Source organism: Dipteris shenzhenensis, chromosome 22 (assembly GCF_047967505.1).
Source record: "Dipteris shenzhenensis isolate YYH24624 ecotype China chromosome 22, Dip_SZ_1.0, whole genome shotgun sequence".
NCBI lineage: Eukaryota > Viridiplantae > Streptophyta > Polypodiopsida > Gleicheniales > Dipteridaceae > Dipteris > Dipteris shenzhenensis.
Window position 1 is genome coordinate 21352149 of NC_141617.1, and position 24206 is coordinate 21376354.

General features: G+C 39.5%; 1 protein-coding gene across 2 annotated transcripts in view; it reads left to right on the forward strand.

Moving 5' to 3' along the window:
• Window positions 1-13728, forward strand: part of LOC147887864 (glutamine-dependent NAD(+) synthetase-like) — a 189731-nt gene extending 176003 nt beyond the window's left edge. Inside the window, exons 14-16 of one of the 2 annotated variants that reach the window (XM_087393416.1) lie at window positions 1763-1805; window positions 1903-2002; window positions 2088-2416. In XM_087393416.1, coding sequence (XP_087249542.1) covers window positions 1763-1805; window positions 1903-2002; window positions 2088-2130 — 186 coding nt within the window. In that variant the 3' untranslated portion in view covers window positions 2131-2416. Of the gene's footprint in view, window positions 1-1762; window positions 1806-1902; window positions 2003-2087; window positions 2417-13495 lie in introns of those variants that run through there. The other variant, XM_087393417.1, reaches the window with a different exon arrangement.
• Window positions 13729-24206: the final 10478 nt, after the last annotated feature.

Sequence of the window (24206 nt, forward strand, 5' to 3'; positions counted from 1 at the left end):
TCTTGTATTAGAGGAATAAATGTGAATCTGCCCATTCAAATATGATGGTGCAGTGCCCTAGACTAAACATTATAAAAAGGGATCACAACAAGGCTGCAGCTTGGCTATTACAGTCTATAAACTTCTATTAAGGAAATTAAGATCCCGAAGAATATAATTAGAATAGTATTGTTGATATAGGGTAGTGCCCTAAGTCTCTGGCAATCTATCTCCCCCGTCACTTGCCTTTGGATCGGTATCAGAGGCTCCCCCTTGCATCCTATTTGCATCCCGCCTTAGTGAATGCTTGTATGTCATGAAATAGACAAGTACCACCACCATTTCCTACCTATCACATCAGTTTGTAGGAGAACTTTGACTTTTGCAAGTGGCACAATGTTCGAGGTGTGTCCAGGCAGCCATGTGAATCCGTGTAGCCATTTTGGCTGGCTTGGGAAAATATTGAGTTGTACCCAGCTTGCCAAGGCCCCCATACAGCTCGTGTTTTGCCTTTCCATGGTGTGCAAGAAACCAGAGATAGGAATAACCAGATTATACGCATGGGAGGGCTGCCCGAGAACTCGACACTAGATTGTGGAAGTATGAAAATAAAGATTGAACATCTCAAGAAGACAATTCCTTAGGTTGATTGGGATCCAAAATTGCCTACCAAAAGGGGGCACAAGCAAGAGTAATCTTTCATGACGAGACAGCAAGGAACAAAGTCCTCAGACAAACCAACAAACTGAGAGGTACTAGAATAGGGATTTCCGAGGAGCTCACCCCGACTCAGCTCAAGGTAAGAAATGCACAATTGATAAAAGTAAAAGAAGCTTGAAAGGAAGGAAAATGGGCTGTTTATCAAGATGGTATAGCTCTAATCAGAGACTTTAATTCTAGACCCACAGACTCAGTCTAAAAATGATGTAATGAAGGCCACTTCACAATAGTATTAGACTTTAGTGATGTGCTAAATAATCTGAGCTGAGATGCCTTGTGCACTCCTCAACTCTCTCTGACACTCAGACATGTAAGGGCTTCCCTTTTTTGGATGTGTACTTGTTCTAATAGTCCCGTGAGGGCTTCTTCTTTCTGCTCCCTTTGTCTCCTTCCTCTTGCCCGAACCTCTCCCTCAGTAAAGCTCTCTCTCTCTCTCTCTCTCTCTCAATCCCAATCCTCTCCCTCAACACAGCTTGGATACTCTCTCTCTCAATCTCAATCCTCTTCCTCAACACAGCTTGGATACTCTCTCCTCTGTGTGTGTGTGTGTCTCTCTCTCTCTCTCTCTCTCTCTTCTTTATTGGAGCTACCTCAAGAGGCTGCCATTAGTAGGCTGTCGAGGGAAAGCTTGTTGGCAGCCTAGATATAGATGTTCTCTTCTTGCTAATGTTAGTTTTGCCCATTATCTGTTTGTACCTAGACTTATGGAAGATGTCTTGGCTCATGCTTAATTGTAACCATAATCAAACCATAATCAAATGGAGGTGAAAAGTTTTGGAAATGTATATTTTCTTGATGCTTTGGAGTCATGCCAACACTTCATGTACTTATGCCAATATAGAGGGAGACATCATCTTCTGGAGTCTGGACATCAAACGCTAAAAATTATGTTTCATCTCCTTGTAGTGGGTAGTATTATCATTGAAACTGCTATAATTTGCTGAATTTCCAAGGTCTACTCAACGGAACCAGTGAAAGTTAGTAAGACTTTCTAATGAAATTTAGTCAGACTTAATGCAAGATCTTACTAATGTTTGTGCTTACTGTCGGTTGCATGTTGCAGCAACAAGGAGGAAAAATGGCATCTAGCCTTCAGAGAGGAAATGGTAAGTGTTAATACTTTTAGGTTTTCTGGATCAGAAGCAGCTCTACCACGCAAGACAGTTTGTGCCAAATTGTTTGGCACCTTTGCTTTGTGAATAGATAAAAGGGGATCAGGGGATGATCTAACTCAAAGAAAGAGGCGAAAGAAGGATGGATGCAATCCATGTTGGAAATATCCTGCTATTGCAAAGAAGATGAGGTACTTGCTTTGTTATGATTATTGTTTGTCGTACTTTGCGTCGCTTTTCATTTTTTCCATTTTGATAAGAGTCATGTTGTTCCAGGATCTTCAGGATTTTTTCTCGAAAACGGGATAGTCCTGCGTAATACTATCTGGTGTCACTAGTATCAGGAGAAATTATGCATTGGCCTTTCGAACTGATAGGCATAGGGCTCTTTCATCTGAGGGAATAGCTAACATTCACAGTAGCTTTTGTGAACTTTAATTCAAAGCTTTTGCGAACCTTGAAGTTCTCAGTTGGGAATTCACTGGCTGCCACATGCAATCCCACAAAGTAGCTCGTCGATGCCCTATGTAATCTTATGTCCTTTGTGTAAGGACTCAAAAATTTGCAATGTTCTGATTATCACTTTCATAAAGGATTTTCTCTCTTTTTTCTGGTGCTCATAAGGTCAGGTTTTTTGTAAACTTAACCCCGTCTGCTGATGCGCTGATGTGACTACCAGTCTTATTTTTATCATTTGTGGCCCAAGCCAACTCTATGTTTCCCTAATTATCAGCTTTCAGTACTGAAGTTAGTCACATAAATTTTAGCTTTGAATTCAGGTGAAATTAATACCTGAGTCAAATCATGGCTTTGTTAATGCTTCAAGAAGTCATAAGGTCACATTGAGATCTTCCTGTAGTAGCGTCAAGTACATTGTCCACATGGTAAATGCCTTTAGACCAAATAACATAGACCTTTATTATGGATTGTTATCAAGTAATCCCTCATATTGAGATTGCTAAACACGGCTAGGTTTTACAATCGGACGATCATGTTTGCCATGCACTATCACTCGCTGACATCATGGTTGCCTCTTTATATAAAGTCTTACTACCTCCTCAAGTTTCTCTTCACGTCAATCGCATTTGGTCTACGATACGCACCTCTTGGTGGTGGCAGAAAATTTTACAACATATTGGGCTAGCTTCAAAACTCCCTCTACAACAAAAGTTTTTATTGTGGTAAGTTTTGTTTGGGTTTTTCCCCTCATGAACATATTCTAGCTTGCTGTCAAATTGCCCCTACCTCTTATAGTAGGCGACGTCTGTCCTTGCGAGAGTCTATGCCCCATATTTTTTGGCATTGCCCAAAGTCTAATGATTTCTTATTTTTGTTACAACACCACCATCAAACTTGTTTTCCTAATGCTTGCTTTGGCAAGCAATTTTGGTTGTTTGGGTTTTCATCCAGTCAGGAAGGGATATGATATTCCTATTTACTGGGCTCATTATTGGGCACTATGGACCCTAGGGAATAAATATCACTTCTTTTGGGCATCTCTACAGCAATCATTTTATGATTGTCTACATGCGTGGGATCTAGTTTATCTTGCCTTCTTGTTACAAAATGAGATATTCTAAAGCTTGTAACTGGCTTCCCCTTTCCTTGGGACTTGTGTGTGTGTGTGTGTGTGCGCGCGCGCGCGCATGCATGTGCGTGTGTGAGGGAGGGGGGTGATGAGGCACATTTCACACATGTTAAAAATACACCTGGTCCTCTAAATCCCCTCTCAAGGGTGATTTGTACACCTCTTTGGCCTTAGGTAAATATTAATAGTCTTCTTCTCCACGTGTATGCATGTGTGCCTCTAGAGAGAGAAGGGGAGAGAGAGGGAGAGGAAGGTAGGTTTATTAACACTTCTTGATGGCCAAAAAATTCCTATTAGAGGGTACGATGTAGATGGGAAAGCCCATCAACGTCAACTCCAGCACTGTCACTGTCTTCCATCTAGGTCAAGAACCCTATCTAGATCCCAAACCTTGTTGATGCAAGGAGGAGATTTAGCGCATAGAATGGGAGTCAATCATATCCACGGGACCTTGCTCTTCTCCCCAGAGACTTATCATGTAGTAGGCTACAAGAAGCTCTTCATAAATCCAAAGATGATGGAGAGATAGTACTAGAGGAGCTCGAGGAGGAGCAACAAGCCTTTCAATTGAATGAATGAGCTATATACTAAACTTGCGTATAGATGCCTCATTCCTATAGGACATATACCCTCTCAAAACCAGTCCACTCATCCTCTTTGAGGCTTGTTTCTCAAATAGCACCTACATATAGGACCACCAGTGGAACTAAAGGAGTGATCTCGTATTCACGTGCTGAAATTGTGCCTGAAGCATTCTCTCTCCAATCTCAACAAGAAGCATGCCCTCTAGTCAAGTAAGCCTATGCTACCCATTTCATGGTAAGCTATGAAGATGCATTGATTATCCCAACCTACCCCCTTACACGTTGAAAGCCTCGCACTGAAGCTGAGTACTATTAGTGTTGAAGACCATAACCTTGGTTTTACTCAAGTTGACCTTCATGTCCACTCTTGTGAAATACTACAAAGCTATCAAATACATGTATAGTCTCTCTGTTCTTCCTGAGATCAACGTTACACTTTTGGTACATAACAAGATAGGTATATGAGATATTGTGCTAGAATTGATCCTCGAGCTCTTGGTCTGTCCACAAAAGAGACGAACTTATCAACGTAAATTTCAAAGAGAGTACGAAACGAGGGGCACTACTATGGGGCCTGGGATATGTCCCTGGAAGTCTCAACCTTATGAGGACCACACAATCCCATTCCCATTTCAGAAGGTAAAAGAAGGCACTGATGGTCACAAGGCTGTGTACCCCTGTTTAGGGGGGGTTAGGGGGGAAAAGGTTGTTGGGGGGAGGGGGGGGGGAGAGCCGCGCACGCATGTATGTATTCCGTCAATCAAAAGCATCCTTCCAAGGGCAGGTTGACAACTTGCTTCCGACTCTTGCATTAGTCCTAATGAGCCACACTGAAATTACAGAGGAAAGAAAATGGCACATGTGGTATCTGGAATGGCTGTGATGCCTGTAAATAGGCATCAATCAGAAGCCAAGAAGTAAATTGACAACAATCAAAAGTACTCAGACATGTCAATAAAACAGCAAGTCAGTCCTGCAAATGTTAATGCCAGTATTCTTGTCTTGATCTCTCAAACCTACTTCTGCAAATCCTTGGAATATGATCAAGATAACCTGATCAATATTTTGAATTTCTTTTTGTGAGAACTACTCGATTCTTATTTTGCATTATAAAACCATCTTATTTTGCATTATAAAACCATTTGCAGGTCACCCTTAAGATATAGACTCCTAAAAAACAGAAGAGCCAACCCTCACACCCTGTAGCATGGTTACCCATCAAGCAAGACATTTCAGGTAAGATGCAGGACACATGTCATATTGGAAGGTCATACAGGAAGATCTCAATGTGACCTTATGACTTCTTGAAGCATTAACAAAGCCATGATTTGACTCAGGTATTAATTTCACCTGAATTCAAAGCTAAAATTTATGTGACTGACTTCAGTACTGAAAGCTGGTAATTAGGGAAACATAGAGTTGGCTTGGGCCACAAATGATAAAAATAAGACTGGTAGTCACATCAGCGCATCAGCAGACGGGGTTAAGTTTACAAAAAACCTGACCTTATGAGCACCAGAAAAAAGAGAGAAAATCCTTTATGAAAGTGATAATCAGAACATTGCAAATTTTTGAGTCCTTACACAAAGGACATAAGATTACATAGGGCATCGACGAGCTACTTTATGGGATTGCATGTGGCAGCCAGTGAATTCCCAACTGAGAACTTCAAGGTTCGCAAAAGCTTTGAATTAAAGTTCACAAAAGCTACTGTGAATGTTAGCTATTCCCTCAGATGAAAGAGCCCTATGCCTATCAGTTCGAAAGGCCAATGCATAATTTCTCCTGATACTAGTGACACCAGATAGTATTACGCAGGACTATCCCGTTTTCGAGAAAAAATCCTGAAGATCCTGGAACAACATGACTCTTATCAAAATGGAAAAAATGAAAAGCGACGCAAAGTACGACAAACAATAATCATAACAAAGCAAGTACCTCATCTTCTTTGCAATAGCAGGATATTTCCAACATGGATTGCACCTCCTAAGATAGCATTTCCTTCCATCCTTCTTTCGCCTCTTTCTTTGAGTTAGATCATCCCCTGATCCCCTTTTATCTATTCACAAAGCAAAGGTGCCAAACAATTTGGCACAAACTGTCTTGCGTGGTAGAGCTGCTTCTGATCCAGAAAACCTAAAAGTATTAACACTTACCATTTCCTCTATAAAGGCTAGATGCCATTTTTCCTCCTTGTTGCTGCAACATGCAACCAACAGTAAGGACAAACATTAGTAAGATCTTGCATTAAGTCTGACTAAATTTCATTAGAAAGTCTTACTAACTTTCACTGGTTCCGTTGAGTAGACCTTGGAAATTCAGCAAATTATAGCAGTTTCAATGATAATACTACCCACTACAAGGAGATGAAACATAATTTTTAGCGTTTGATGTCCAGACTCCAGAAGATGATGTCTCCCTCTATATTGGCATAAGTACATGAAGTGTTGGCATGACTCCAAAGCATCAAGAAAATATACATTTCCAAAACTTTTCACCTCCATTTGATTATGGTTTGATTATGGTTACAATTAAGCATGAGCCAAGACATCTTCCATAAGTCTAGGTACAAACAGATAATGGGCAAAACTAACATTAGCAAGAAGAGAACACCTATATCTAGGCTGCCAATAAGCTTTCCCTCGACAGCCTACTAATGGCAGCCTCTTGAGGTAGCTTCAATAAAGAAGAGAGAGAGACACACACACACAGAGGAGAGAGTATCCAAGCTGTGTTGAGGAAGAGGATTGAGATTGAGAGAGAGAGTATCCAAGCTGTGTTGAGGGAGAGGATTGGGATTGAGAGAGAGAGAGAGAGAGAGCGAGAGAGAGCTTTACTGAGGGAGAGGTTCGGGCAAGAGGAAGGAGACAAAGGGAGCAGAAAGAAGAAGCCCTCACGGGACTATCAGAACAAGTATACATCCAAAAAAGGGAAGCCCTTACATGTCTGAGTGTTAGAGAGAGTTGAGGAGTGCACAAGGCATCTCAGAACCTCCAACCATTGAGGAGGAACCATCCGAAATTTGCTGGTCCAAGAGATTAGAGGAGCAAAGAAGAGCGCAGGAACACTTGGTCAACTACACTTTGATGATAGAGGTGATCCATGCTGAAGAACCCAAGCGTCTTAAAGAGGTATAGGGTAATGATAGGAGGATGGAGGCTATGTAGTCGGAGTATGGCTCCATAATGAAGAACAACACTTGGAACCTTGTGGATCGTCCACCAAAATGTAAGGTAATCAGCACCAAGTGGGTGTACAAGACCAAGTACAAGTCCGACAGCACGTTGGATAAGTACAAGGCTCGACTCGTGGCAAAAGGATTCGCACAGGTATATGGTTTTGATTATCATGATACTTTTGCTCCCACAGCTCGACTAACCACAATTCGCAGTGTTTTGGCTTTAGCAGCCCAGGGAAGTTGGCCCGTGTTTCAAATGGATGTAAAATCTGCCTTTCTGAATGGAGATCTCAAGGAGGAGGTATACGTGGAACAACCACCAGGTTTTGTGATCCCCGGTTTAGAAGGTAAAGTTTGTAAACTGAAGAAGGCACTTTATGAGCTGAAACAGGTCCCACGAGCGTGGTACTAGCGGATTGCTGCCTACTTTCTGCAAAACGGGTTCAGGAGGAGCCCATCTGATGCAAATTTGTATATCTTCAAAGAAGGAGGTAGGTGTATGATCGTGGTACTTTATGTGGACGACCTTGTCATAACAGGGAACCATGAAGAGAAGATCTCGCAGACAAAGCATTTGCTAGGAAGAGAGTTTGAAATGATAGACGTCGGACTGATGCATTTCTGTTTAGGGATTGAAGTTTGGCAAGAGCCAAAACAGATCATCTCACAGCTGAAGTATGCTGGAGAGATACTGAAGGCATTTGGCATGGCTGAGTGCAAGACAGTTGGCACCCTTATGCAGGTTAACGTGAAGCTCTCAAACGAGGATCCATCACCACTGGTGGACGAAGCAAAGTACAGAAGTCTTGTGGGCAGTTTGATTTACTTGTGCAACACACGGCCGGACATCAGTTTTGTGACTGGTGTACTAAGCAAGTTTTCCAATAAGCCCCGGGAGAACCATTGGAGGGCAGGTATGCGGGTGCTGAAATACATCAAAGGTACACTTGATTATGGCATCACCTATACCAAGGGCAACATCTTGACCGGATTCTGTGACTTGGATTGGGCAGGAGACGTGGACAGCAGGAGATCAATGACAAGTTACTGTTTCTCACTTGGATCTGGAGCTGTGTCATGGGTCAACAAGAAGCAACCCATAGTTGCTCTTTCTTCTACCGAGGCTGAGTACAAAAATCAGCATGTTTTGCTTCTTGTGAGGCAGTGTGGTTGAGGAGGATTTTAGGGGACATGGGTGCAGTAGTGTAGAACAAGCCTACGCAGTTATCATGTGACAATCAGAGTTGCATGGCGATTGCAAAGAACCCTGTGTTCCACGCTCGCACAAAACACATTGAGATTCAATATCACTTTGTACGCGAGCTCATCATGGATGGAGAGGTCGACTTGGTGTACTGTTTGACTACAGAGAATGCTGCGGACATCTTCACGAAGGCTCTTGGAAGAGACTTGCTGGAGAGGCATCTTCATCGACTTGGCATTGGGCCGAAAAAGTAAGTTCACTTGCAGGTGGACATTGAGGGGGGGTGTTAGATATCAATGCTCCACTCTCGTGTAACTACGCGAGAACCAGCTAGCTCTACTTGTAAGCCCCCCTTATGAGAAGAAGGCATTTGAGTAGCTCGGTTATCCAATAGGTCCTGGTTTGGACACCAGATGGGGGCCATGTGTGGCCTGATGGCTGGACGACTTCAGATAGAGTTGGCACACTGCCAACTAGGCTACATGCAAGTGTGGGAAGGCATCCCATGACTGACCACACTGAGGGTAGATAGAGCATTTCCCAGGGCAGCGGTTGCGGGGCCCGTTTGGAGCCCCAGATGATCCCAGATGGCTGTGGGCCAGTTCTATTTTGCGCACCGGTTCTATCGTGTGGTCGGTGGCCTATTTCGGGACCGAGTCGGCCATTTTGGGCGGATTGGGTCGGTCACTCAATTGGGTCTAACGGACTACTAGTGGTGGCTATATAAGAGCAAGCTCGTGAAGCCCATTTCATCACTGGCTACAGCAACCTTGATTCCTTAGTATCCAGCCTCCGTCCTCTACTGTTTCCAGCATGCCATTGAAGCTTCTCTCACAGGAGCGCATGGCTGGGAGGCAGCGCCATCTATTGTGTCAGTTTTATAGTAATCAAATTTTTGATTCTCCATACTATTTGCTTTTCTCTCTTGCATACGAGATCTTGTTATCTGCTGAGCACAGACGTTGTATTCTTTTCTTACATCCATCATAAACTTTTGAAAAGTGGATGGGGCATTCCTCAATCCAAAAGGCATCACTTTGGTAGCATAAGCACCCTACAGTCTTTGATTGATCTTCAGGAGCCACTATAATTTGCCATCCAGAAATGAGTACATCTCATGGCCTACCACTTGATCTAAAATTCCATCAGTGAAAGGTATGGGAAATGTATTTGGAACTACTTGAGCGTAGTCCACACAAAATCAAAGTTTGCCATTTTTCTTAGGCACAACCACAGTAGAGAAGAGCCAGTCACTATGGTCTATGGCGTGTATGAATCTAGCATGTAAAAGTTGATCCAATTCAGCTTTGACTTGCATTAGCATAATTGGGATTCATTCTATACCCTTGCTGTCAAATCAGCATAGCATCTCGAACTAAAGGTATCTTATGCTGACATAGTTCAAGAGAAACTCCTTTTAAATCTTTGTAATTCCATGCAAACACATCCTTAAACCTGACAAATAGATCCCCTTGTCAGTCCAAGTTGCTCGGTAGAAAAATTGGCACTTACCACTATCATGGCTAGGTGATCTTGTGTTCCTAGATTCAACTCTTGTGTAGCTTCTGGAACTAACTGTTCACTTTCGAGGCGTGTGATTGTTACTGGTATTTTAGAAATCTTTCTCCTTCAATATCCTCTGTAAATTGCTCAGAGAAAGATATTTTTGTTTAGCAATCTGTTCAACTCTCAACTTTTGCTTGATGTCTGCAACTACTTGAAAAATGTCTATCTCACCCACAGGCAAAATATGCAACTCCATTAACCGAAATTCAACATCTTGTGGAAATGGATCTTTGACTTCTAGATTCTTGGGGTGACAACAACTCGAAACCTTCTGAGGATTGGTTGGTATACACACATCTTGACCTTCTGTCTTAATAATCATTTCCTCTGTATCCCAATCATGGAGTACTTTTGCACTTTTCTGCCAAGGTCTCCCCAATAAAATTGGGTAGGCATGTTGCTCCATGGTAATCACAATAAAACTAATTGTATAGTAGATGCCACCTATCAATATGACCACATCTTGTAGCATACCCTTAGGATCAACTGGTCATTGATTTGCCATATGCACTTAGAATGGTGATGGTTGATATGACTTGAACTTTAGCCTTTGGGAAATTTCTTCAAAAGTGATGTTCACTCCTAATCCTCTATCCATTATTACACCTGGTATATTCTGCTTCTTAATATTGATAGTAATGACTAGAACTTCTTCATCCACAACTGGTGTATCAATCATAGGCATAGTGGCTAAGGTTTGTACTTCTTTGGGTTGCTTGGTAGATTCCTTGATCTACTTAGCAAAGAAGTCATGGCAATATGGAGCTATTTGCATCAACTCGGCAAAAGCTAGACTGACTTGCATATTTTTGAATGTTTCCCATGCTTGGGCTACTTTTGCACTAGTTTCTTGTGGCATAAGGGATTCTTCTTTCAAGCTAGCTCTTGAGGGTTCTCCTTGCTTGGTAATAGAGCACTAGAACTACTCGGGCGTTTCAACTGTTGGAGCTACCTTTCCTTTCAACCCCCTTGCAATCTTGGCTACCAACTCCTTGAGTTCCTTCCAATTGATGTCTTTACCCAAAGTTTCAATGTCTTCAACTATTGTCACTGCCTCTTTTGATCGAGTAATTACTTGGGCATTAACTATTTCAGGCAAGTCAGCTACAACGGCTCTGCATTTTGGATCTACTTCTTTTCTCTCCATGTTATTCTTTAAGAATTTTAAGTGTTCCGCCCAATTAGCCTAGCCAAAATGCAAATGGTTCTCTCCACAATAGAAACATTTCATTTTAGATGAATCACTCTTGTCTTTTCCATTCTTAGCTTTGTCCTTTGGCTCAAGACACAGAGGTTTGCCACTTGGTGCTCGATTATCAACAGCTGCTGCGACCTGGTTTGCTGACACTTGTCTATTTTTTCCATTAATCCAATAATCTAAGTCATTGTGGGGCCAAACTTGGTGTAGTACTTAGTCTTGCATTCTTCTTCCACATATCCACCTGTGGAACACTTATTACACCACTTTTCATTGCTACTTGGTATACCTCGAATGCCCTATTTCTTTAACTCCTTCTCCAACTCAGTTTTTAGCTTGTCCTTCTTGGCTGGAGTCTCCTCAGTATCACGCTCAGCATTCTTCTTCTTCACTTTGTTTTTAAAACCTTCACTTTTCTCCAAAGCAATAGCTCGATTTAGCAGTTTTGGTCGAATTGACTATCTCTGGCTTATGCAAATCAACCTAGTAAATACCTTAATCAACCAAGATCGCATAGACTTGTCATTTGGCACTGTACTCAACTGATTGATAAGATATCTCATCCTAAGCACAAAATCTTGGATGGACTCGCCTTTATTCTGTTTCAGTTCACTTAACTTTGTTCTCACGTCCTCTTCATTAATCTCTAGTCAAAACCTTCATAAGAAAGCTTGTGACATGGCATACCAATCAGGAAAATATCCAATTGGAAACTGATTGAACCACCTTTGAGCATTCTTAATTAAAGTACTTGGAAAATACAATGTATTTCCCATGTACTCTTCATCTGTCATTGTGCCATTGATGTGGTGGACATGCAGGAAACTCTGCAAATGATAAGGACCTTCATCACCTGTTCCTTTAAAATTTTGGAACTTTTCCTTGATATTGGAGCTGGACCTAAATTTTTCCACCCCAAAACCCGAGTAGGCCGGTCTACTGCTTGGAAGATTTGACTCGCTCGCTCCTCCCCACCTTTTGTCAAATTCATAATTATGAGATCGTTTTAGACTCTTGACTTGATTGGTATTACAACTTGTCATATACCTGTCGGCCTAGTAGGTTCTCTATGTGTTCTGATAGGAACTCAGGCAAACTTCGTTAGCTGTTCTTCATTCACATTGGATTTATGGTGGCGTCTCTCACCACCAGAAGCATGCCTGTCTTTATGACAATGGATTCTTTTTCCATCTGTCATAGCTGGTCTTCTGGCTTCATACCTTCCTGGGTGAATTCCTTCAGGTATGATCACCGAGTATCTCCGAAGATGTTCTCATCACTCTTTGAGTTGGTCTTCATGTTCATTTTTTTGTTCCACCGAGGCGATGGCCATCTATTCAAAATCCAAATTCTCCGTAGATGAGTGCTCAGATTCCATTTACCCTATGACGGGCCTTCACCCACCAATCTTTTGGGATGCCTAACACCATTGTTCTAATCTTCTAGCTTTGCATAGTAGTCAACTTCCACCCCTGGGGTAGCATAACCGAGTCTCTCTTCTCATGCTAGTTGCTCTTATTGGATAGTTGCTCTGTCAGCCCCCTTTGGGCATTAAACTTACTCTGCCTCCCATAGTTGGATGTAGCCACTAGCCTTTGGTTTAGATATTCTTCATGTCTGGTAGCATATCTTCTTTGTCTCTCCGAACATGTGTCAGTGATTGCTTAAGTCGAAAAGAAATTAGATGAACTGATTTTATTTAAGATTCGCAAGTTGTTTTGAGTGGTAACTTGCAAAGCATGACATATGTTAGGCCTAGTGCAAATGATGTTGAATGACTACAAGAGCCTTTCCTCTTGGTGTGCATCCTTGTGACTTGTGTCTTGTTATTGCGTATGCTAGAGTGATTGGAAAAGTTGTTTTGTGATACCATATGGAGTTTAATAGCTTCCGTTTGTGTTTTGATCGTCTTAGTGTGATTTTTTCATTTTTTGATAAGATCTTGGCATGAATTTTTAAAATGTTGTTTGTTTTATTATCTATTTGTAGTGATATGACGCTTGTAATAGCACCATTGTGAGATCAATGTTTTCTATGGTCATGACTTTTGCTCCTATTGCAATTTGTTGCATGGAGTGGAAATTGGGATCCATTATCCATCCTTGTAATTCTAAGATTTGATCTGCATTAGATGTCACAATGATGCTTTTAATTTGATGCTCATTGAATTTCTTATGTAGTATGAGCTCATTATAGTATCGTGAGTCATTTTGATGGGTGCACAATATAGTTGTGTCCTTGTCAATGAAATTGTTTGCTTCACTATCACTTATTATCACATCACCTAGATAATATTGAATCTCTTCTACCATTGGTTGTCTTATCCTGATTATGTTTAAGAATTCTATGTATGTTGGACCTTGTAGGTGACGTATTGAGGTGTGAAGGAATGAAAAGGTTGTAGTTGTCTACAAACCGAAGTTACTGATATAGCATTTTCTATAAAATTCATTCTCTTGTACCTTGCATTTACATACTAAAGGAAATTGGGACATATCTCCAAACAAGAGCATCTTTTTATTTTCAAAAGTTTGCAAGATTGCTTCCTTGCAAGTTTCTCATAGCTGTCTGATTACTGTGTTTAATGTTTGGCATGTCATCATTGAGATCTCATCAATTATTATGATTTTTACATTTTAAAATTCTATGTATCGTTCATTTGACACTGGTAAAGAGGCACAAAACATATTGTGTCTCTTTGGTAGAGCAAACGGATGATGGATAGTGGTTGTTAATCAACTTAGTCTCATTGTAGCAGCTCCTATTGTTGCTGCTAAAACAATGGATTTTCCTTGTTTTATTGCAACAAATGACATGAATGATGGATTTTCCTTGTCCTACGGGTGATCCATTAATCTTGTCGTAGATTTCTTGTTGTTTAGAAGAAAGAGTTGCATTTTTTAAGTCCTTGAACTCATTCATCATTTGAAGTAATTTCGCATGTGTTGTGTTATGTATATTGGGATCATAATGTAGGTCAATTGAAGCCATGAAGGAGTTTTGAAAAACACGTAATGGGCTTTTTTGAAGTATCATATTTGTTAGTTGGTGGCGATTTTAATCTATTAGCAAGTGCACTTTGCAATTATAATAGATTGATGTATTTCGTGCATCAACAAGTATGGTTTGTAAAGAGTAAACACGAAGAACAATGTTGATATTCTCATTTTCAAATATACGTTGAAGAACATCTTGCCACCATGAGCACCATATCTGAAAGGAAAGAGAAATGGGAATAATGCATACTCATGTGTTAAATAACTCGTCACATTGTGACAGACCTTCCATAGATGTTATGAGTTGATGCTCAATAATTCTTGTTGAACTGCAAAGTACAATAGTGCCGACTTCATGCGATGTATTTTTTTTTAACTGATGAGTTGTAGGTAGCATGTTGATTTGTTCTAGTAATGACAAGTAGTTCTCCTCATGTGCAATTTTCAAAGGTCGGACGGGGAGTCAGCAGAGTGCCTTTCAAGAATATCAGAAATAACTTCTAAAGAAAGAACACTTACTCCTAGTTTTGGATGTGGTCATTCATACATTGTCAAGTATTTTTTAAATATGGGGTTCGTTCAGAGTTAAACGCTAGAACGTGTTTCGTTGTTGATAGTAGGTTTGTTGAGTTACTACAAAATCTTTGTGCTAGAGATTCCAACATAATAATGGATTATCCAACATCGATCTCCTTTGTAGTATACCTATCACTAAAGATGAAATACCTTTTAAAATGTTTAGGGATATATTGATTATTAAAGGCATTTGCATTTGAAATATGTCCGCACGTAATAATTTCTATAAATAGTCTGGATCATAAGGAACCGAGTACAACTTTCTGAATGGACTATCTATGCATGCTTTACAAGTCATTTTTATTCTATGTCCTAGGCCATTTTCTACATTCAAACTTATGAAGGTATTAGATAAGTCATTTGGTGGGATACTTAATTCTAGTAGTGATAATGCTTATTTTAACTTTGTGAAAGATCTAGTATTGAATTCTATTCTACCACAAAACACACAATATTGCATCTTTGAAATATATAAAGAAGTAATCTGGTTTCGTTCTTTTAGAAATTTATCGATGAATAGCTAATGAAGAGAAACCCAGTTGTAATCGTCTTTTCTTGTTTTCTATGCTAATGTGAGAAGCGTGTTCTCTCCTTTCAATAACTGACCTTTTCATATTTGTAAAGTAAATTATATGTTAAAGTAGAAGTACCTAATTTATTTTTCCATTGTAGATCAGAGTGTTATGAATGACTTGAAATTCACCACTTTGAATAATATGCAAACAAAATGTCAAGGTTGTTTACAAAGGTTTTAATTAATTAGAAATGAGATAAGGTGTGACTATATTATGTAATATGATAACAATTTTGAATTTGTAAATAATAATTTATATACATCATTAAATTATACCTTTTGTATTTAAAAAAGTAAATTTAGCAAATAGCAAAGTAGCTAGCACAATTCATATCTTAAAATTATAAGACCAACAAACATCCCCTTCTTCATGTTTTTGTGAGGATAGAGTTTGCACAGTTTCTTTCCAAAAGTTATAACACGAAAGAAGGTGCAATTTCTAAGGTTCATTTGAATCGCATTCAAGACATATGTAGAAATTTAAATTTAGCACATAAGACTTTACATCTAGCACATAATATGTTTCATTTAACATAAAATTATATGTTTGTGTGAGAGGAATTAGGACGCTTCAGGCTATTAAATTATAAGACCAAGGAACATCCATTTCTTTGGGATCATATCAGTTTGTATTTAGTAAACAGCATTTTTCATATAGTATGTAGCAATACGAATTTAACACTTTATATTTCACACACAGAATTTATGACATCTCTAGTTTATGTTGATAGCAATTTGAATATAGCATATAGCATATAGCATTTCGAATATAGTACATAGTAAATAGCTCTTTGCATTTTGCACATAGGAGTTTGCATTTAGCAGAGAGCATTTTGCATATATTTTGTAGCAATTTGAATTTGGGATATAGCACTTTTCATTTAGCACATAGTACTTTCAACTTAAACTTAGCACAAAGCAGAACTTTAATTTAGCAATTAGCAATTTGAATTCTGCACGTAGTACTTTGCATTTATCACATAAGCACATGTATAGTGTGGGGGGAGAGTTGACACACTTCCTCTCCAAAAATTATAAGACCAAGGAGCATGCCCTTCCCTGGGTTCATATCATTTTGCATTTAGCACATAGTATTTTGGGATATAGGACTTTTCATTTATCACCACATAGTATTTTAAACTTGCACTTAGCACAAAGCAGTTTCAATTTAGCACTTTTGGTAATTTGAATTTTGCACATTGCACTTTGTATTTTGCACATGGTACATCGCATTTAGCACATAACCACACGTATAGTATGGGGGGAGAGTTGGCACACTTCCTCTCCAAAAATTATAAGACCAAGGAACATGCCCTTCCTTGGGTTCATATCATTTTGCATTTTGCACATAGTCTTTTGCATATAGCATGTAGCAATTTGAATTTGGGATATAGAACTTTGCATTTAATCCATAGCACTTTTCATTTAGGTCATAATGTTAAAATAAATTTTATTATTAAAGACACAAAATAGGATCTGTATAATGAATTAAGAGATTTTCAATTGTTCAAGAAATTTATTTATTAATTACTAGCTAGATGTTTGGCACTATTATATGTAGATTCTAATATGGGCAAATAATATTCCCAATTAGTTTGTCATTTACTTACATATGCTCGAAGCATATCCTCGGTGACCTCATTGACCCTTTTAGTTTGACCATCACTCTGTGGATGATCTGTGGTGCTCATATTCACTGTAGTTTCCAACCTTATAAATGGAACCCTCCAAACATGGCTATTAAATTTGCTATCTCGATCACTAATAATACCGAATGGTAGCCCATACAATTTATATATATGCTACCACAAATAGTCTTCCTAATTCTCGAGTTTAATCTCTTCATTTGTTGGAATAATATGAGCCATCTTGGTCAACTGATCCACAATTACCAACACAAAGTCCTGCCCCCTTTGTGTCCTAGGTAATCCAACAATAAAATCCATGGAGATGTTTTCCCATTTTCTCGATGGAATCTCCTATGTGCGGGGGAGACCTCCTACCTTAAGGCATTCAACCTTATTGACGTGCATTTTTGCCACTTCAAAATATAATATTAGATGTCCTATCTATTCTAGGCCAAAAGAATTGCCTCTTTATAAGCACATACGTCTTCTGAATTCTTGGGTGTCCAGCACTCGGACTATCATGACACTAAAAAAGAATAGGCACCTAGTGTCATTATTATCCGGGACACATACTCTACCATTGTAGAGTAGGTAGCCATCCTCAATAGTATATTCTTTCTGCCTGAAATCTCCATTTATGATAAGTCCTACCATGAGTTTGATCTCCCAATGAGGGACAAGGCACAATGCCAACAAGCAAAGTTCAAGGATGAGCACCAAGCACTCATCAACAATATTAGACTCTTGCCTAGGCCAAGTATGGATACATTACTAGTCTACTATGTTGAGCTCCTGTGCTTGATCGAGTAGATGCTGGGTAGAGTATGTGGCATCACTTATTGGATGTCTACAAGAAGGCATTCTTTACATCCATCTGATGTAAAGACCATCCCTTTGATGCAGCCATAGCAATGACTACTCTTACAGTTGCCATCCTTGCAACCGGACTAAATGTTTCTTCATAATCAATGCCATATGTCTGTGCATACCCCTTGACAACTAATCTTGCCTTGTATCTGTTCACAAAACCATCTGCATTGTGCTGGGTAGAGTATGTGGCATCACTTATTGGATGTCTACAAGAGCCCTACTACCAAATGGCAAGAGCCTCCCTTCAAGTTCCAGAGGTACATGTTCAAGTTCGAAGAGTTAGGATTGGTAGATCCAAAAGTGGACCTTGTGGTGAAATAGTGGTAAGAAGACCAGTTGCAACACCCAGTGGACATTAGTGGGATGTATCCTTGGCCACCACCAAGTCCTAGGTGTCCAAACCTCTTATTCCAAATGATGATTGAATCGTTGGAGGTTCCTCATTCCTCCACAACTCCCACTCTTCATCAGCCTTCCCTTGTCCTTGTAGTGCCAACGTCTAGCTCCAAAGAGGCGCCGAACTAATTTGAAGGCTCTCTAGCCTCGCTGTCAGAAGCCAACTAGCTCCAAGTTTTGAGAAAAGATTAGTCCATGTAGGGTTGGAACCTTGAGGATATGCTTCCATTTGTCAGCCCCAAGTCACCCAACCAGCGCAAGTTCTAGGCAATCAAGATTGGTAACCCAAGAAGCTACCATTGATGCACACAATGGCACAATCTCGAATCGAAGAAAAAATCAAGCAAAGGCCATACCAAGGGTCCAATCACAAAAAGCAATGTTGCGGGTTTCTAGATCCGGGTTTACAAGGCACTTCACCAGAATCAACTAGAGTCCTAGGACCTATTTAAGTCACGAGTCCCTCACTCTTTACTCTTTATATGTGATTTTTGAGTCTGAGTCATGTTGCTTTCAAGTGAGGTGTTGTCTCAAGCTGAGGCATGTCTGTGTAGGGCTATTTGTATTTAATTGAGGCCTTTTTATTAATTCAAGTATGGGTTGGTATTGATGGTCTTTTTTTCTCACCCTTTGGTTGACTACTGACATGTTGCTCAAAGTGAGTGCACTCTGATGGTTTCTTGGTATGCAAAACCTACTCAGTGCTTGGGATGCAGAGTTATACATCAAGAGTTCTTTCTATGTTGTGTGGATAAAACCATCTGAAAATGAGTAAAAAAGCATGTGTAGTAAGGTAGAAGCATTGCAGGAAATGGAATAGTAATCAGAGATGCAAACAACACTTGTATTGCAAATAGAACCAAAATGAGTACAAATAGCTATAGCTGTCAAGCTAATCTTAGACACTCCCTCACTCTAACAACTTAGTTTGAGGCACTACACACTTTGAGAATAGTGCCACTTGTGTACAAAAACCTTCCTCACTCATGCTTCCTTTGTAGTTTGGCTGACCATTTTGTTAAGAACTATCCTCAAAGGAAAATCAAAGTCAAAAGTTTCCAAAGATGCCCCTCTTCATCCTATTCCTCAAGCTCCAAAAGGTAAGTGGATTATAAAGGGGAAACAACCTTGAGAGGCTGAGAGGCAAGAACCAAAGACTGTTGAAAAAGAAGGCCCAAGTCAGCCCCTTCTTGAAGAGGTTGTTTCTCAACCCTCCTTATCTAATAATGCTTTTGATGCTTTAGTGGATGAGGACAAGGCTGCAGGAAAACAATGTTGACATGACAGACAACTTGACTAGGGTGGATTGGTCCCATGACTTTGAGAAAGAGGTCGATCAGTTAGATGCTATGGTCATAGACTGGAATGAGGATGTCCAAACTCAGAGGAAGAACTCCCCCCTCCTGAGATAGGAGGGGAGGATTTCACTATGCAAAAGAAAGCCATTGTCACTCACCATCTAGAGCAAGAGAAGACTATCTCAGATAAAGGAGGCTGATATGATAGCTAAAAGCCCATCCCTCAGGGCTAACAAGGGGAAGCAAGAATGGTAAGTAGACTAGTATCTTTCCTCACCCTTAATGTTTATGGTTTGACAGACCCTACGTGAGGGTGGGAAGTGGCCCATTGGTTGAGGTCAAATGCCCTTTCACCCACTTTTTTAGCCCTTCGAGCAGTGAAAGCTACAAACAAACTTTGTAAGATAGATTGAAGGCAATGGATGAAAGAAGAATTCGGTTCTACACATGTCACACAACATGAAGATGACAGAGGAGGTACAGCTTTAGGTATCCTCTCCTTTTTCAAAGAAAGTGTTATTAGTCATTATTGTGATCCTATAGGGAGATATGTTGATGTGTATTGCAAAATTAAGGGAATTCAATGCTCTGTTACTTTTGTTTATGCTCCTACTAGTTCTCAATCCAAAAAGTACACTTGGGACTCCTTAAACACATTTGGAAACAACTCTATTATTATGGGGGATTTCAACATGGTAGAAAGCAAAGATGACAGCAATCAGACCATAAACCTATGTTAACCACAACTAACTTTGGTAATGGTTAAAAGACACCTCTTGGTTTAAAGATGATCCTAAGCTCTTCCAGCTCAAATCAGTCCAAGAGCAGGTTAAGAGTGTCTAGAAACTTTCCTTTGCTAGTCACATCTTAGCTTTAGTGTCTTGGACTGGTGTCTTCGGCTGAAGCAATAGGGAATACTCAGAGAATTCTAAAAGCAGCCAGGAAAAATAGAGCCATTATCAAAGCTAGAAGACTGGATAAGATAAAAAAGAGCTGGAAGATTTGCAATGCCAGGCTAGACAAAGTGGCTTGAGAGCTTAACTAGAGATTAGAAGGGCCAAAAGGAAACTTAGGGTGTAGGAATAGATTAGAATTAATGACACCAGAATCTACTTCAGAGAGTGGTGGGTTTGAAAAATTGATAGGCCAACAAAAGAGACCTTCAAAATTAATATGTATGTCAAAGGCAAATGAGGAGACTCCTTTCTTAACCAAAGGAGATCTTACTAAGGCTACTTCTATAGAAGAAAACCTTATTATAATTTTCCAGCATTACTAGGGTCTACTTTCCACTTCTATGGAAAATTCAGATGAGCTTACGAATGCTAGGGCTATTTGTCAACAGGTCAGATCAAGATTAGTACAAAATTTTAAAAAGCTTTATCTTGAAGCTCATATTTCCCTCAAAGAATTAAAGGAGGCTGGGAATTGTATGGCTGAGGAAAGACTCCTGGAGCGGATGGACTCCCCATTGAATTCTACAAAACCTTATGGGAGGATATTGGACTGTATTGCTTCTCCTGGCAGGAAAAATCAGCAACTACCAGACCACATCAATGGGGGAATCATCAAGCTCATTTCAAAAGAAGGTGACAAAGGTATCTTAAAGAAATGGAGATCCCTCACCATGCTCAATTTTAGCTACAAATCTCCCCATCTTTTCTTTGTTTAATTCTCTGTAATTTTTTTAAAATTATTATCTCCCTCTAATAAATGTTCCAAATTCATTGCTTTTATAAAACACTCTTTTCTTATGCACACTCCGCCTTGCTTCACTTTTTTTACATTAAAGCTTTATAAGTTTGTAGTTAATGATTATTTTTATTGTGACCCCGATAACAAGGGAGGTGTGTTTATGACACCTATCTTTCCAACTAAGGTTTAAACTGGTTCTCACCACATCTTTCTTACTGCATGGTGGCTATGTAGACTCCCCTCTTCAATAAAAATGATGCTTGCTATGACTTATCAAAGCTAAACCCTTTGTGAAAATTTTATGCACTCTAAAAACTTTTCCAATATGCCTACCTCTTGATAAATTTTTAGGGTTTCACTTTACATTTTGAAACTTTTTCATCAAATTTAGTAGTTTTGTCTTTTTGAATCCATTGTCAAAATTGTTCTCATTTCATATGAAAAGTGGTTTTGCAAAGTCTTCCACACAGATATGATTGTGTTTTATTATTATATTACTCTTGTGCATCCTGATTCTATTGGAATTTGTTACACAAGGGTTAAGGGCCTAGTTTAGGAAGTGTTGCTTGGTCACTGCAAAGTAGGGGGATAAGGAGCTCCACAACTTAGGACCCAAGTATCTCAAATCTCTCTCAATATGAGCTATGTGTTCCTCTGGTAGAATGTGTATGAGAACCAAACTATCTAATTGTACTCTTAATTGTTTGAGCCTCAATGGAACTCCTGTACTTTGACATGGTCTATAATTCCCCATGGTAGAATGCTAATGAGAAGAAAATCATCTAGTTATACTCTCAGTAGTTCTAGCCTTAGAACCCCTTTAGTCTAGTCTGCAGTTTCCTTGGTAGAATTGTCATGAGAAGAAAATCATCGAATTGTATTCTCTTCACTCATTCTAGCCTCATGAGCACTCTAGCTTCTTGACTTGATCCACTATTCCTTTGGCAAGATGTGCATGAGAACCAAATTGTCTGATCATAGACTCTTTCTAGCCTAAGGAGCACTCCAGTCTTCTAACATGGTTTGCAATTCCCTTGGTAGAACATACATCGAAACCAAATAGTCTAATCATATTCTCTTAGGTCTCTTTAGTCCTAAGATCACTCTAGTCTTTAACATGGTTTGCAACTTCTATGGTGGAATATGTACAATTGTACTTTCTTCATTCATTATAGTCTCAAGAGTACTCTATTCTTTTGACATATCTACAATTTTTCTAATAGAATCTGTATAATCTAATCGCTCCCTTTAAGTCATTCTATCTCAAGATCACTCTAGTCTTTTGACATGGTTTTTAATTTCCTTATCAAAATGCTCATGAGAGCTTGCTAGAAGGCTCATCAAAACCAATTTATGGGATTGAAATTTCACTTATTTTAACGATTTGCTTACCTATCTCTTTTACTCTTTTGTGTCGTGTATGATTTAATGGCATCCTAAAGGTTAGTGGGGTATGTGTGTGTGTGTGTGTGTGAGAGAGAGAGAGAGAGAGAGAGACCATGCCAAAGGAATATTGCTCTCTCCGTTAATCTGTTGCTCAAGTAGATTCCATGCTTTGGAACGGTGCTCTAATGGCGCTATGAAAGACATAGGAGACCCAAGATAACTAAGACCCTCAGGCAAGCAAAGGAGTCACGAAAGAGAGCTAGAAGCAAAAGGAGCTTGAACATGACGATGTGAGCAGGTTGAGCTAGATTTTGGCAAGAAATTGCCCCAATCCCTTCAAATTTTTTTGATAGATCTTGATATATGCGTTCTAGAAATTCTCTTGCATTGCCTTGTTCCCTGTTCATAACTGGAAATTAGGATCTTAATTTGTACATAGATAGATCTTGGGGTATGTGTTCTTGTGTTCTAAAAATTTCTCTTCCATTGCCTTGTTCCTTGTAAAATGAGTTTAGAATCTTAAAATGAGTTTAGGATCTTAATTTGTACATATATCTATTGTATTCATTTTTGGCGAGCAATTGCACCAACCTCGTAAATTTTATTTCTGATAGATCTTGGCGTATGTGTTCTAGAAATTTCTCTTCCATTGCCTTGTTCCTTGTAAAATGAGTTTAGAATCTTAATCTGTACATATTTCTATTGTACTCAAGCTTAATGAGTGTCGTTAATTAAAAAAATTCGTATCTCCTAATTTCAGATTCTGATTTGCATGCCGTTTGTTCTGGCAGGTCTGTGCATTTATTCATAAGCAATCAAGCAAGAACATTTAACCCAAAACGATTAAACAATTCGGAAAAAAAATCAAAAAAATGCAAGATTACTAAAGTCGCAACTTCATATATATTCCATAAACTATATATTGCCGAGAGGCCTTACAAAAACAAGACTTTTACAAAAACTGCTGAGCAGCTCACAAACTTTTCATGCAATATGTATTCCGGAACGGGATGCATTTATAAATGGAACAAAGTCTGGAATTCTCAGAACTGTGCTGTTTGTAGATTTGCTTCCCTTAGAACTCAAGACTGATATGAATGCACTGTCAAACCCTGGAAAAGAACCAATGGACTGTTGCTGCATAGCAGAAAACTATCATCCCCCCCTTCCTTTTCATTGCTTTTCAAACCATACTGGTAATACCTTGACCCGGACTCAATCACACCCTTAACATGATTGTCAGCTCGTGGATGAGTTGTTCGTGTGTCATTACAGAAAAATATAATGCTTACATCGCATCAGGGCAGAAGGAGCTATCATGCTCTTCCACAAGCATTGAGCTCGTGTGCTATCCATACCTTTACCTTGGTATGGAAACACCCAGGGTGCTGACGGATAGTAACTCCCTTTTGAAGCATTCTGAATAAACGTTTGCTTAGCCTAACAGCATACCTACATCGCAGCTTGAATTTCTAGAACATAAACGACCGATCAAAGATGTTAGCACTCGTTATACAGACCTAATTTTTCATTTTTTCTGTGCCATAGTGTATGTACAAGCAGAATCAAAAAGGCCACTGGATTGAGTTTAGGTTGTAGTCAATTAGCTCTTTTGTAATTTACCAACTGGTGCTCGATATCTGCCAGCTTGAAAACAC